Genomic DNA, 15,083 nt, shown 5'->3' with positions numbered 1-15,083 from the left:
ATGGTGTCTGGGGCAATTGTAATGCAGTGTTACAATTGCCCCCGACTCTACCACCCCGTGACAGGTTACCCTGTTAGCTTGAAACAACGAAGATAATGTTTGACAAAGATATCAAATGTAGACAACAGAATGGTCATCAAAACAATTTTTTGTAGAAAAACTTTAACAAGTATGATTTAGAAGCTTGTCCTTTGGCATGCAGAGAGGGATCTCCATAGAGCACATGCAAAATGAGTTTCATGGTTCTGTCTTGTTTCTGATTGGTGTAATTTGAGATGTTACAATCGCCCCCTGTTATATTTGCCCCCGTTCTCCCCCTACAGCGTATTTTCTCTCCCGGTATACTGACAGTGAACTAGTTAAAGGGATAGTTCACCCAAAAATGAAAATTCTGTCATCATTTAATCACCCTCAAGTAGGAAAAATAAATACTATGGTAGTCAATGGGGGGCGAGATCTGTTTGGTTACTGACATTCTCCCAAATATCTTCCTTTGTGTTCAGCAGAACAAAGAAATTCATACAGGTTTGAGAGGGTGTAAATGATGACAGAATTTTCATTTTTGGGTGAACTATCCCTTTAACACTAGAATTTTGACATCTCTGAGACAAAGCGCACGAAGCCATCTACTGGTTAAATACTATGTTAGCCACATTTCAATTTAGGCTGCGTCTCTCATCCATCATGATTGAGGAGATCACGATGGATGAGACACAGTCGGGTCCTCAACAAGGGGGCCTTAGCAAACTTCCAAGGACTCAAGATGGCTTGAGTGTTTAAAATGAGACAAAACGAGCTTTAAAATAAGCTAAAACAACTACAAATCAAGACATACACCTATATATATTTGAACACTGTCCTCTCCTCGTGGTCGGAAATAATGTGCAAGGACCGGAAATTGTATCAACTCATCACTAGTGTTAATTATGTCAACACACTGTAATTACAATGACTCCGACCACTCATTTACACTGCATGTGTTAATGCCATTTTGACTCTGATGGTAAATTAACACCAAAACACCTGTAAACAATGCTGGATATTTTGCTGTGGACAAAATATTGAAGAAAATCTTAAAGAAAAAGTTTGCATATATGCATTATGTTTTGTATTATGCTTGCTAAATCAGGCTTTTGTTGTCCATATTGTATGATATGGTGGGAATATTGAGCTCACACCACAAAAAAAAAAAAAACATATCAGTTTTATTCAGAGGCCCAAACTGAGCAAAAAAGGTGCAATTTGGTGCAGATGTTGGTATTTATATGGCCAGAAAGTAAGATGGAATTTGGATAGCTTGTAATGCAAATCAGTGAGATTTTTATAACGGTAAAGCAGAATACATAAAATACATAAATATCAGGGGCTGTATTCACGAAACATTTTATCTTACCACTAAGAGTTCTCTTAAATAGCAGTAAAAGTTCTTAGCTAAGAGTTTTCTCTTAAAACCTATTCACAAAGCTGCTGAGACAAACTTTTACTAAGGAATAGAGAAAAGTCTTAAGCTAAGAGTAAGGGCGGATTTGACCTCGTTGCTATGGAGTATGCACACAGTGATTGGCTGATGGGGGAGGAGTCTCTGTCAGCAACTTTATCATAAGGTGCATCCCAATTCGCGCACTATTCTATGACGTTTTTAAGTATAAATAGTGCAAGCCAAGTACTGAAAATTCCAAAAAGAATAGTACACTTTAAGTACCTGGATGATGCACTAGAATAACGGAAAAAACTAAGTGTGGAATGTTGGACACTTCATGCACTCAACTGTCACAGCTTTAATTACATAGAGGAGGAGGAGAGGGTACCAGACTCTGATGTTAAATGACAAAATAACTTTTTACAATTCATGCACTACATGCATAAGTACATAATGTATAAGTACATAGTGTATAGTGCATCATTTGGGACGCAACTATAGAATTATTGTAGAATTGTAGAATCTATCTATCTATATGCTCTATAGTTTTTGATGATACAGTAATACAAATAGGCCTACATGTTCCTCAAAAGTCTAATGTGCCATATTTACTTGAATTTTAACATGATTTTTCTAAATAATTATGTATGGATAATCAGGTAAACCTAAGCTTCTTTAGTCCAGTAAATGCTATTAATAACAATATAAAAGTTATTCTACATTTACTTTAGAAAAATCATTAAAGATTTCACAGTAAAGACACATGTACCACAACCTATAAGGGGGACTTTTTTTTTTTTATTATAGTAAAAGGCATTTTACTTATCAATCAGAGGGCAGATGGCATATAGCAGATTGTGTAAAACAGTTATGTTCAGCATTTTTTAATTATATTGATAATTTAGGTCATTTATATTGTTAATTATCTTCTATATTCTCAACTAGGAGCTGAAAAGAGCTAAAAATGTAACTGACCTTTCAACAAGTTCTGCTGAAGAACACACAGTTGTTGAAACCGTTGGAATTGCTGTTAATTTCCACTTTAGTGAGCAATAGCCTGACTTCAAGTCCCAGCTATGGAGTTTTGTCCTCTGTAGAGGACATTATATTTTAGTGAATTTCTCTGAGACATGTCCCATTTTTGCTCTGGATGTCCTGTAAAGAGCACATTCAGAGATACCAAATGTTCGGAGGTTTCAACATGACCACTCACTCTCCTTGGTCTTTAAATATGGCTGACATTAATTTAGTGATAAAATTTAACAACCTTATGGAAATATGATAATATTTTTTATTATCATTTACATCTGACTAATTATCAAATTGTTTATCATAAATCAACATCTCAGGAAAATATTATGGGGTTTTAAATAAAAATATGACTTTGTTACGAAACAGGACATTGATTTCACATGCCCACTGTAGAGGACACCAGGACTTAAAGCATGTTTATCAGCCATTTTGGGAGACACAACAAGTGAATATAGGAAAAGAAATTATATATCAATATTCCTATGAAATATTATAAAAATCTTGCCAATTATTACTCCCATTGTTAGGGGAGCGCGGGGCACAAAGTAACGCGGGGCTAGTTGTAACACACATGGTTTAATTAAAACTTTCCACACATGCCATCATGACGAAACTTAGTGTATTTACTGCCATATCAACATTATATCGAGAAAAAATTGTGCCAAAATTAAAAAATCTTTGGAAGATATCACTAAACATTTATTTAACCATAGCAAAAGTACATTTCTTACTTTAGTTAATTTTCCATCTCTATTTTTTGTGTTTATTTAAAATGAGACAAATCTGATATTATTTTAATCTTATATCTGTTATTTAACAGTTGAGGTAGTTCTTTAATGCTGATCTAACCAGCAGAAGACACGAGCCGGGTTTAAATCACAGTTGCTTAGGTGGGGCACGTTGTAACACTGCGTTACAATGTGCCCCTATTGGAATTATGCTATTCTATTCTTTACTTTTATGAATTCTATTGAGAAATCACAAGAAAAAGGTGAATAAAGACTGAGAGTCAATGTTCAGAAATTATTAATTATTATTATGTTTTGAACTATGCTGTTTAGCTGTGTTTGTTGTCAAATGCAAAAATTAGTTTATTATTATTAAAAATGTTATTATTGTATATGAAAAAGTTAATAATTGTATTTTATTTTATTGTATTTTTTTTTATTAGATCAGATAACATTTTTTAGCTGTCATATGGTCATGTTACAATGTGCCCCACCTATGGGGCATGTTGTCACATTTCACTTCCATTCTTTTGGGGTAAATCAAGCAAAAAAGTATACACTGTATTAATGAAACAAAACCACATAATTGTACTGGTGTGAAATTAATGTGGAAAAAATAAATACTCTGAAGCCCAAGTGAATTTACACAAACTGAGAAAGTCAAAAAGTGTTACTTTGTGCCCCGCTCTCCCCTACACTTCTATTTTCATCACATGTTGCTCCAAGAACACATTAATATGCAAATTACATACAGTGTATAGATACATTGTATATAATGGGGGGAAAAAAACATTTATGGCCATTTTACACACATATGCATAAAGCAAAATGGTCTATCAAATCATTGTTATATCTTTCATAACATAGCTGAGAATCATCTTCATGCAAAGTTTGGTAATAAAAAATCCTGAAACCTAAAAATTGATTGGTGATTTAAAAGAAAATCACTGTTTTTGCCTTTTCAAGTCTATTCATGTCTTTTTATTTTTATTAAATAAAAGTCCTGATGTCCATACAGAGGACATAGCATAATAACATATTAATAAAATATAATTTTTCGAACATTTTATTTTTTCCATTTTTTTTTAATGCTCTAAACAATGTAATGACAAAAAAAAAAAAAAAACTAAATTCACAAAACTTTTTTGGGGGGGATAGAGCGCCTTTCCCTTTAATTAGAACGGAGCTGGTGCGTGCAGCAGCCACTGCGCATGCGCACGAAAAGGTGCAACAGTGGCTGGAGAAAAACAACAACATTCATTGGAACAAGAGGGTGGAACTTATGGCAGTGCGAGACGAGCCCAGATTTCACTGATCTAGTTCACATCTGAGCCCTTTTCACTTCGGCTTTATCTGTAAATGTTGTCGAGCCCATGAACCTGGCCAGTCAGAGCGGAGAGGCCGGCTGCAGCCAGCTGCTCTTCGCCAACTTTAATCAGGATAACACGTAAGAAAACAATCACACTGCTGCTGCTGGCCTAACAGCCTATCTACACGACAACACAACAGCACAATGCTGTCTGTATAATAAACGAATAATGTACACGGCAGTCGCGCGAAGCTTCGTCCCTTATAATGGGAGCGCGTTAGCCATGTCGCGTCTCATCGCGCGCTCGCTCGCGTGCAGTGCAGATAGGATGACAAAGCGTGCTAACTAGCTAAAACACCGACTGCTATTATTGCCCTCCGTCTGTTAGAATAAGTTGGTTCCCGACAGTTTCATGTGATGTATTAATACAGCTTTGTTTTTGTTAGATCGGTCCTCAATTCTGCTCATGTAAAATAACATCAGACAAATTGACGCACGAGACGTCTAGCACTAGCGTCCATGCTAACGAGAAAATGATGTATTTGTACTTCTGCAAAGCTTTCAGTCAGCCTAACTGTGTGAAATATCAAATGCGCAATGTAAAACAACGTTTGCCTGGATGTCTTATTTAGCAAGTGTTAAATAAGCTGTGTTTAACAAAGTAGGATGACAGCTAAAGTAGCTTAAATGTTAACAACACCCGAGTAACTTGTGCCTTCAAACTAAGCTTTGGATGTCTGATAGATAGTTAAATACGTTTTTATGTTTTATAAACGCCTTTTGTTTAACTTTCTAAATCAAGTAACCAGTTAATCAGCTGTCAATATAGTCGAAGGTTTGTTTAGAGTCCTCTGGTGTAACCGCTGGCTCACCTCACTGACAACACTGACAGTGTTTTATAAGCAATAACAGCTGCTACATTTCAACAGAACATATAGAAGACGACTCTAAAATAGTTTAATGCCTTTTTAAATTCAGGCATTGCACCACAAGGATTGCAAAACACCCCTTTAACACACATCACCATGGCATCAACAACCTATTTTAGTCATTAAGCAAACCAGTAGACCATAAAAAAGTGGATTTGTGTTTTAATCACTTACTGTAGCATTTCATTATTGTTACCTCTTTACTTTCCAGATCCCTAGCTGTTGGTACCAAGTCTGGGTACAAGTTTTTCTCCTTGTCATCAGTAGACAAATTGGAACAGATCTATGAATGTAGTAAGTTATTTTTGTGTTAATGAATGCCAACATGGCTGCTCATACTTCTGGCGTGATACCAGTTGTTTGAAGGGGCTGATAATGTCTTTCTGCTCTCTCTGGAGGTCAGAGATAATCAGGGGCATAGAAACTATTTGAAAAGTGAGAGTCCTTGGAAATTATTATTATGGATAGTACTAGTCCTCAAAGCTGATTGGCCAATGCAACATTCCAGCTGTGCTGAAAGATTATCCAACTATTAACCTTAATTTCGATGTCAGGGATCATATATATCTTATTCCATAATAATGGCACTTCATTCATTTGCTTAATAAAATAACATTATAAATAATAAAAAAAAAATGTTTTTCTTGCTATTTTTATTATGCAATAATCATTTTATAAGTCAATGTTGTTGTCAATACAGCTGAATGGTTTGCATGCCTCATGAATTGACTAAATTCTAGGGCTGTCAAACGATTAATCACGATTAATCGCATACAAAATAAAAGTTTGAGTTTGCATAATATATGTGTGTAAATAATATGTATATATAAATACACACAAATTAATGTATATATTTAAGAGAAATATGTTATTTATGTCCAAAAAAAACGTATATATAATATAAATTATATAAAAATATAAATAAATATATATACTTGTAAATATTTCTCAAATATATATACATGGATGTGTTTGTTTTTATATATACATAATAATTACACACAGTAAACCCACATATATTGGGCAAACTCAAACTTTTATTTTGTATGCGATTAATCGTTTGACAGTCCTACTAAATTCAGAATAAAGCCTGTCTTCCTGTCTGTTATTGTTTAATATTTAAAAAGTAATGGACCTGGATGTCGGCATTTCAAAACATGCAGGGATTCGTTAGTTATAATATTTGCTGCGCCCCTGTTTTTGTAATGTTTTTTTTCACTGAGGGCCTCTGTAACTCTTCAAGGGGTGCAGGATAACTTAAATTATTATTCATATAATAAGATAATTGAAACTTCAATTCTAAAACAGCATCTGAAATCATATTGTTTGTGTTAAAGAACATACAGTTCTTAAAAATTCTGCAATCACAAAATGAATCGTGGTTAATTAATATATCAATACTGCCAGTTTCTGTTAATACAAATAATTTGAGCAAGCAAGTTAAAGCAGAAATACCGAATATTGTGTTCGACAAAGGGAAACCTTCAAGTCGAAAAGGTTGTGAACCACTGCTGTAGTCTATTATAAATGCTTGCATGAGTCTAGTAGACGAGACATGTTTTATATTCTCGTGTATTTGTCCTCAGCTGACACAGAAGATGTGTGCATCGTGGAGAGATTGTTCTCCAGCAGCCTCGTTGCTATTGTCAGCCTTAAGGCACCTAGGAAGCTGAAGGTCTGTCACTTCAAGAAAGGGACGGAGATATGCAACTACAGCTACTCAAACACTATACTGGCTGTAAAACTAAACAGACAGGTGAGTCAGCAGACGTCCTCTTCCTGTATTGTGTTTATTTTATTAAGCGTGATCAGACCGTCTAAGAATGTTGCAAACCTGCTTTATTTCCTCAGAGATTGATAGTGTGTTTAGAGGAGTCGCTCTATATCCACAACATTAGGGATATGAAAGTACTACATACCATTCGAGAGACCCCTCCGAATCCTTCCGGTGGGTAACATTGCTTGCCATTGGTACATGGTTGTTGTTTTTACCAGACGTCTTATGTGGAAGTACATGCAGCAGGTTCTTCTTTCATAATGTTTAGGTGCTCTATTTATATTTGGGGAACTGAAAACGTTTGCAAATGATGTAGTGAACAGATAGTAATAGCCTTGTTTTTGTTAGAATTAGTAGTAGTAGCCATACAGATTTTTAATTTGTGATTATTAATATGCCACTAAACAATTATAGGACTGTGTGCCCTGTCAATCAGTAATGACAACTGCTACTTGGCCTATCCGGGAAGTGCAACAATTGGGGAGGTACAAGTTTTTGATACGGTCAACCTGGTAAGTGCTGCTTAGTTTTAAAGTTTCGCAATAGTTATGATTTTAGGGGATTGTGTTAAACAGGATTGGTCAATGTGTGTGTCATATTCCTCCCCAGAGGGCAGCCAACATGATACCTGCCCATGATAGCCCACTAGCAGCACTGGCGTTTGATGCAAGCGGCACTAAATTGGCCACAGCCTCTGAGAAGGTAGAGCTTTGTGTTTGTGTGTGTGTTTACAGGTTTGGCTATACTTGCGACTTATATAGTCAAATAACATGACAACTCGACTAGTGTGGACATTTTACTGGTCCTTACTAGTAAAAAAAAAGCTTATAAATCAGCCAAAACATGTTTTTATTTAAATCTGTGGTGAGAAAACTTGTGCGCTCAATTGGGGCAGATACATTTTTTTTTTATTCAATAATAAGACATGCTCGTAAACTATGATGGCAACACATTTACCAAGTAAATCCCTCGATGTGCAACTAAAAAACTCAAGTGACTCTGCTTCAACAGTGGATGTGATTGGATAACTGGATTAACCAGTGGAACAATTTCATTGCATAGCATCTCAGATGTTGTTTTGGTCATTCTGAAATGCCTGAGCCAAAGTCTGTCATCAGAATTATTTGGTTTAATTCCCTGCCAGAGGTGTCTCACACAAACAGCAGCATCTGAACGCGTTCAGCGTTTATTGCGTTCCTCCTGCGAGCTCTTAGACGCAAGTCATTTATGATGGTGGAAAAAAGAGCCACAGTGACTTCGCTGATTGCAGCAACTTCCATTTTTATTACAGATAATTTGCACCAGTTTCCCAGGAAGTGACTTTTTTTGCTCTCTTGAACACATGGGATGGAAACGCTGCTTTATTCACAAATCTTCCAATTTTGTGCACAAGTTAAATTTGCAATTTTTGATGGAAACATAGCTATTGATGATGTGTCCAAACAACCGGTTGGTGTTTCAAGAAACTTCAGTGTTCTTAAAGACTACATTTATTTGATTTAAATATACAGTGAAAACAGTAAGATTGCAAAATATTATTACAATTTATAATAACTAAAAAAAATAGCTAAAATAAAATTTTAAAATGTAATTTATTCCTGTGATGTCAAAGCTGAATTTTCAGCATCATTACTCCAGTCTTCAGTGTCACATGATCCTTCAGAAATCATTTTGATATGATGATTTGATGCTCAAGAAATATTTCTTATCAATGTTGAGAACAGTTGTGCTGCTTAGAACAGAAATTATTTGAAATCTTTTGTAACATTATAAATGTCTTTACAGTAGGGTGACCAAACGTCCTGTTTTCCCAGGACATGTCCTGTTTTAACGTCCTGTCCTGGCCGTCCTGGTTGTTTTTTATAAAGTGATGAAAATGTCCTGGTTTTCATTGTTTTTCATTGGGCCATTAAATTGACCGGTGTTCTGAGATTTTCAGTTTCCGAAGGCGGAGCATACATGAATATTAATGAGTTAATGTTCATATATTAATAATGCACGTCCAACTGAGAATATTAGTTCACATTGTGTTTAAAGACATTAGTGGATTATTCCATAAAGGTAACTATATTCTCAGTGTTGCATCTGACTTATGCCTAAACTACAGTTGTTTACTTCTAGGTAACAGTTTATAATGTTTTCATTAGTATGCACGATTTGTGCAGTCGTCTGTAACTGAATAACAGATACTTCGTGCTATCGTCTACTATGAGTTCAGCTCGTTGTGCTCTTCCTTTGTACCTTGCGATGTAACAGCTGACAGGCCCATATAAATTTCTTTTTAACTTTAATGCTTGTTTGTTAAGTAACAAAAAACTGCTGGGAAAGATCAGCTCTACAGCAAAATATAGATGGGCAAACAAGGAGGATGAGGAAGAAAAACAGGATGAAGAGAAAAAACTAAAAATAAAGATATTTTTTGTTATTTTTTTTTGTAAGTTTGTGAGAGCTATTTTTGTTAAATTTGGATTGCTAATATAGCAGAGGTATTTTTTTTAGTTATTTATTATTTTTCTAATACAGAAGAGACATTATTTCTATCATTATTTCATTCGTTATTTTTGAAACTTGTCATAATAAAACATGTTGAGTAACCTCTGAGAAGCCTATCTGAATTTGTGTCTTTGGTTATAGATAGTATTTTGTAATATAACAATTTTCTATCCATACAGAGGAGGCATAGGCCTACTTCAAATGTATTGAAATTATAAGGCATCTTTGAGTAAATTTCGAGTATCATTTGAGTATCTCATTGCCGGGCCGAGTGTCCTGGTTTTCGGTAATCAAAATATGGTCACCCTACTTTACTGTCACTTTTGATTAATTTTATTCTTCTTTGCTAAATATTTCTTTGAAAAAATAAATCTTATTAACCACGAACTTTTGAATAGTAGTGCTTGCATATAGTCAATTTAAATATTCCATTTAAAACCTTCAGGATTTAAAGGTGTGGAATAATGTATTAAGAGTAAATTCAGTTTATAGTAACCTTTCACAAAGTAAAATCTTTCAGACCCGCTCTTTGTTGTTTTTAGGGCACCGTGATCCGTGTGTTCTGCATTCCAGAGGGCCAAAAGCTCTTTGAGTTCAGGAGGGGAGTAAAGAGGTAGATAACTAAATTATTGTAGATTCTATCTGTTTTGTGTTTGTTCATATAGCCAGGAATTATAATAAGCACACATAATGAAAATTAATGCATTTACTGTAATTATCCCTCAACAGATGTGTGAGCATCTGTTCCCTCGCCTTCAGTATGGAGGGACTCTATCTGTCTGCCTCAAGCAACACAGAGACGGTTCATATTTTTAAGCTGGAGACCCAGAGAGAGAAGTCAGTGTAATGTTGCCCACTGAAATAAGTGGTTTTTCAGACCACCTTCTCACATCTCAAACACAAAATTACATACATTTTACTTTATATTGATAAAATCCATGAGCAAGCCACCTTCTGATAACAGATCTGCAAGCCATAACATAGGCACAGCTTTCTTTTTCAGTTTTCAAACTCATGTTTTTCCATTGTAGGCCTCAGGAGGAGCCCACTACTTGGACGGGATACTTTGGGAAAGTATTGATGGCCTCCACAACATATCTGCCTGCACACGTAACAGAGATGTTCACTCAAGGAAGGGCGTTTGCTACAGTCAGACTGCCCTTTTCAGGTCACAAGAACATCTGCGCTCTGGCCATGTGAGAAAACCTTTCTGAAATAGCACGCCGGACCTGAGTTTTTAATATGATCTAAATATGCTTTCAGACTGTGGTTGCTATCGGGGTAGATGTGTCTCTGATGTGTTATCTTGCTTGTGATTGGTTTCTAGAATCCAGAAGATTCCACGCCTGCTGGTGGCTGCCGCTGATGGCTATCTTTACCTGTACAATCTGGACCCACAGGAAGGAGGAGAGTGCACACTAATGAAACAGCATAAGTGAGATCCAATGTTACCAAGTTGAAACATAATCTATCAGACCATTAGTCTAAATATACACTACAGTTCAAAAAGTGTGGGGTCAGTAAGATGTTCGGTAAAATGTTTTTGAAAGAAGTCTCTTATGCTCACCAAGGCTGTATTTATTTGATCATAAATACAATAAAAACATAATATTGCGAAATATTATTACAATTTAAAACAACTTTTTATTGGAATATATTTTAAAATGTAATTTATTCCTGTGATTCAGCAGCCATTACTCAAGTCTTTTCTCCAGAAACATTTCTTATTATTATGCATGTTGAAAACACTTGTGCTGCTTAACATTTTTGTGGAATCCAAGAGTCCCCCCCCAGAATTCTTTATTAAATACATATTTCAAAAGAAAGAAAGCATTTATTTGATATAGAAATGTTTTGTAATATGGTTGTCAAATGGCAGCATTTCTGCAGCACCGGTAGTACAGAGTACACTCTTATGTTTGTTTGAGTGCTTGCTGAGTATCAAAGGTTTCTTTTTACAAGCGTTGAGCAATGTAGCAAATCACAATTATATCTGTTCAGCACGTAAACGAAATGGTCTATCAGAGATGCAAGTCGGTAAGTTAGTAGGTATTAAGCCCTAATCGGTAGGGCTGGGACAATACATTGATTTGTGATACAAAGAATCTGGAGCGATTCTGATATTTTCCAGTGTATCGCGATTCTCTCTCGAATCAATTCTAAGCTTAGTTTTTAAACAGCAAATGGCACTGCGTGCTTTAGAAACAAAGTTTCTGGATTGACAACCATATTTAAATAGGCAATTGAATCGGAAACTGGGATGATTGACACTGATAACCCGTAGACGAGACAAAACGGGACGCATTTTTGGGCTAATTGAACAATGAAATGGGTGTAGAGAACCATGACATTTTACTGGTATTGGTACCAACTACTGAAATTTTGGTACCATGACAAACCTATTTTGTAACATTGTCGGTAACACTTTACAATAAGGTTCATTAGTTAAACATTAGTTGATGTATTAACTAACATGAACTAACCATGAGCAATACATCTGTTACTGTATTTACTATTCTTCGTTAACATTAGTTAATGAAAATACAGTTGTTCATTGTTCATGTTAGTTCACAAGATTTTAATAATGTATTAGTAAATGTTGAAATTAACATCAACAAAGATTAATAAATGCTGTAGAAGTGCAGTTCATTATTAGTTCACGTTAACTAATGTAGTTAACTAATGAACCTTATTGTAAAGTGTTACCTAAATGTCTTTTCTGTCACAATTTAATGTGTCCTCGGTGAAATAAGTGTTAATTTCTTTTTCAGAAAAAAAAAAAAAAAATCCTATTCAAATTTTGAATGGTAGTGAGTGTATAGATATATTTTTATGTAAATTTTTTTGGCCATGACTTGCTGTTTGTTGGTTATACAGCATCCTGTGCAGTTCACTGAGAACCTACAGCAAGACTAACAGTTATTGATGCATTGTGCTGGGTAATCCTGCCCACACTAAAATCTCATTGGTCCATAATCCCACTCCATAGCTGAATGTTAAATGTCAATTTTTTCTGATTGGCTGTTATTTTGTCATTTCGTAAGTCATTTCACTCCCAGTGAAAACAGGAATTGCTTGACACTCAACTCGAGACTTAATGCATCATGCCTAGTCAAGTCTGTTTTGAAATGGAGACCAGTTATTTAATTTTTATTCAACAATACATTTTTAGTTTAAAATTATAAACATAAATAAGCTCATTTTAGTTTAGTTTAAATTTATTTTTTTGTTGTTGTTGCTGCTGCTGCTGCTGCTGTTTTCTTTTTTGGCAGATATTGCAAATATTCCAATTACCGGTAGTCTCGTAATTGAATTGTATTAAAAATAGTTTTATATTGAGACTGATTGGCATGTCATGTGAATTACTCCCTATGTAAACGTGTTTTCTCCTTTAGGTTAGATGGAAGTGCAGAGCCAGCGAATGAAATTCTTGAACAGACAGCTCACGACCGGCCACTTGTGGCACAGACCTACAGTGCTGCTGTTGCCAAAGGTAAGAAGCTGTCATTTTCACTCACATAAAAGGAGGAGGGAACAAAGAGTCTAAATTTTAAAATGGCCCGGTATTGTTTTCATCGTCTCAGGTTACACTGAGGATCAGGGGGCAGTAGGGGGTGCTGGTTTGGAGGACGACATGAACGCCCTGCACCTGGACGAAGAAAACGAGCAGCCTCCGTTAATCCTGGAAACAGACTGAGCTGCTGCCAGTCGCACCCTGGGCGGGAAGATGGAACTGACTGAGTGACATTGCGGAGAGGGGTTTCCTCCTCTGGTGCTGCTATGGGCATGTGTGACCCGTTAGAGAAAGGGATTAAAAGAGAGATCATTTTAAAGCAAGCCTAGCTGTAGCCTTATTCTGTCTGTTGTTGCGTATAGATGTTTTCCTTCCCTCACCCTTGTGGCTTTATAAAACCTCGTGATTTTTTTTCTTTGATTTCCTTTTTTTTAATGCCAGGTTTTGTCCTTAATCAGACCAAAATATGAAACCCAAGCTGCAGGTGTCACGTCTCTTAGCTTTGCATGTACTTGTGCCAAGAATAGAAATCCTAGAAAACTTTTGCTTTCATGTGGGTGGTTCTGATGTGTTTGCTAGCCTGAACTTTGACAAACACTTTTGTGTTTGTGCATTTGTGTCTTTTTCAAATGTCATTGAAAGCAAACTGGCTTGTGCCACCTGCTACATCACCACACAACTGTGCAGTGTCTGCTTTTGTGGAGTCCCTTACCAATCATCAACATCTATGGCTCAGTGGCACCGAGATGTGAATTTTTGTCCTGTAATAACAATATATATGAGGTGTTAACAACATGACCTGGTTACAATTACTGTTTAAACAGTTTAACAGGCTTAGAGGGTTGTTTTTAGTTTTATCCTGAATTACTGCATCTGTAAGTGCACATGCTTTACAATACTCTCTTTTAATTAATCCCATGCCACATTATGGTTAAACAGTTTGGCAATGTGGAGACTGAACCTTTCTTTTTGGCTTTGAATTACCCCTAGTGTCTTTGTTTGGCCTGATTTCATTTAAGATTTTTTTTTTATTATTTTAAGTTCCAAACACTTAAGTAACCTCAGTAGTAAATATGACTGATGAAGGTGTTAATGTATTGATTTGAGAAGGAACTAGCCTGTGATGACTGACTGTGGTTTCAAGAGGCAGTCAGTCACAATCTTGTTTCCAGAACATTTGGTTTCATTCTTAATGAATGAAGGAAGTTCAAGGCCCTGTCTCTTTGATTTATTCTCAGTACCAGCAGTGGATGATTGCTCGTGACGTGACAGAGCCTCGTTTTAGGTAGGTTCCTATTTTTAGGGCCTTGTCCTTTGCAAAGAGGAAAAGCATAATATATCGCAGTTAAAAACATCTTAATCTTTAGTAAATGGTTGCAGCATTCAGCATGCAAACGGAATGTTCTCACAGACATCCCCTGTGGATTACAGTCTGAATAAACAGGTCACATGGTCTGGCAGTTGAACCAGGATAGGTCAAATGTATAATGTGACATCCAGGGTTCTTTTGAAATATTCGAGGTCCAGGGCTTATGAATGTCATTACCAAATATTTACGATACACAATGTTAGCCAGTGTGTCCAAATAAGTGCACATGTGCGAGCAAACATTATAAGCATTTGGAGATACTGCCTGAATTCTTGGAGCTCTAAAGGATCTTGAGATCATTTTTCTGCATGATTGTCACCTGGGCATGTTTTGATGTTGAATATATACAAATGTCAACGTCAGTAATAAACTGACTTGTGTCCTCATCAGCCAATGAGCTCTAATTCCCCCAATGCCACTTTAATCTGTTTTCTAATGATTTTTGTATAAAATGTAAATTGTTCCATATAAAGATTAAATAAATCCTCTGTTGAAAATCTGTTTTAGCATCT

General features: G+C 35.8%; 1 protein-coding gene across 2 annotated transcripts; it reads left to right on the top strand.

The window, feature by feature from the left end:
• The first annotated feature begins 4,405 nt into the window (after window positions 1-4,405).
• wipi2 (WD repeat domain, phosphoinositide interacting 2) lies at window positions 4,406-15,072 on the top strand. 2 transcript variants are annotated; one of them, XM_048192478.1, is made up of 12 exons: window positions 4,406-4,627; window positions 5,630-5,712; window positions 7,005-7,174; window positions 7,270-7,366; window positions 7,610-7,707; window positions 7,805-7,897; window positions 10,231-10,301; window positions 10,418-10,531; window positions 10,720-10,884; window positions 11,016-11,123; window positions 13,084-13,181; window positions 13,273-15,072. In XM_048192478.1, the coding sequence occupies exons 1-12, from the start codon at window positions 4,554-4,556 to the stop codon at window positions 13,383-13,385; spliced, it is 1,284 nt and encodes a 427-aa protein (XP_048048435.1). In that variant the 5' UTR covers window positions 4,406-4,553; the 3' UTR covers window positions 13,386-15,072. The 2 variants fall into 2 exon arrangements, with proteins under 2 accessions (XP_048048435.1, XP_048048445.1); XM_048192488.1 differs by having other exon boundaries at window positions 4,407-4,627; window positions 10,418-10,525.
• Window positions 15,073-15,083: the final 11 nt, after the last annotated feature.

Source organism: Megalobrama amblycephala, linkage group LG1, assembly GCF_018812025.1.
Source record: "Megalobrama amblycephala isolate DHTTF-2021 linkage group LG1, ASM1881202v1, whole genome shotgun sequence".
In the NCBI taxonomy this organism is placed as follows: domain Eukaryota; kingdom Metazoa; phylum Chordata; class Actinopteri; order Cypriniformes; family Xenocyprididae; genus Megalobrama; species Megalobrama amblycephala.
This window is presented reverse-complemented; position numbering and strand designations above follow the sequence as displayed.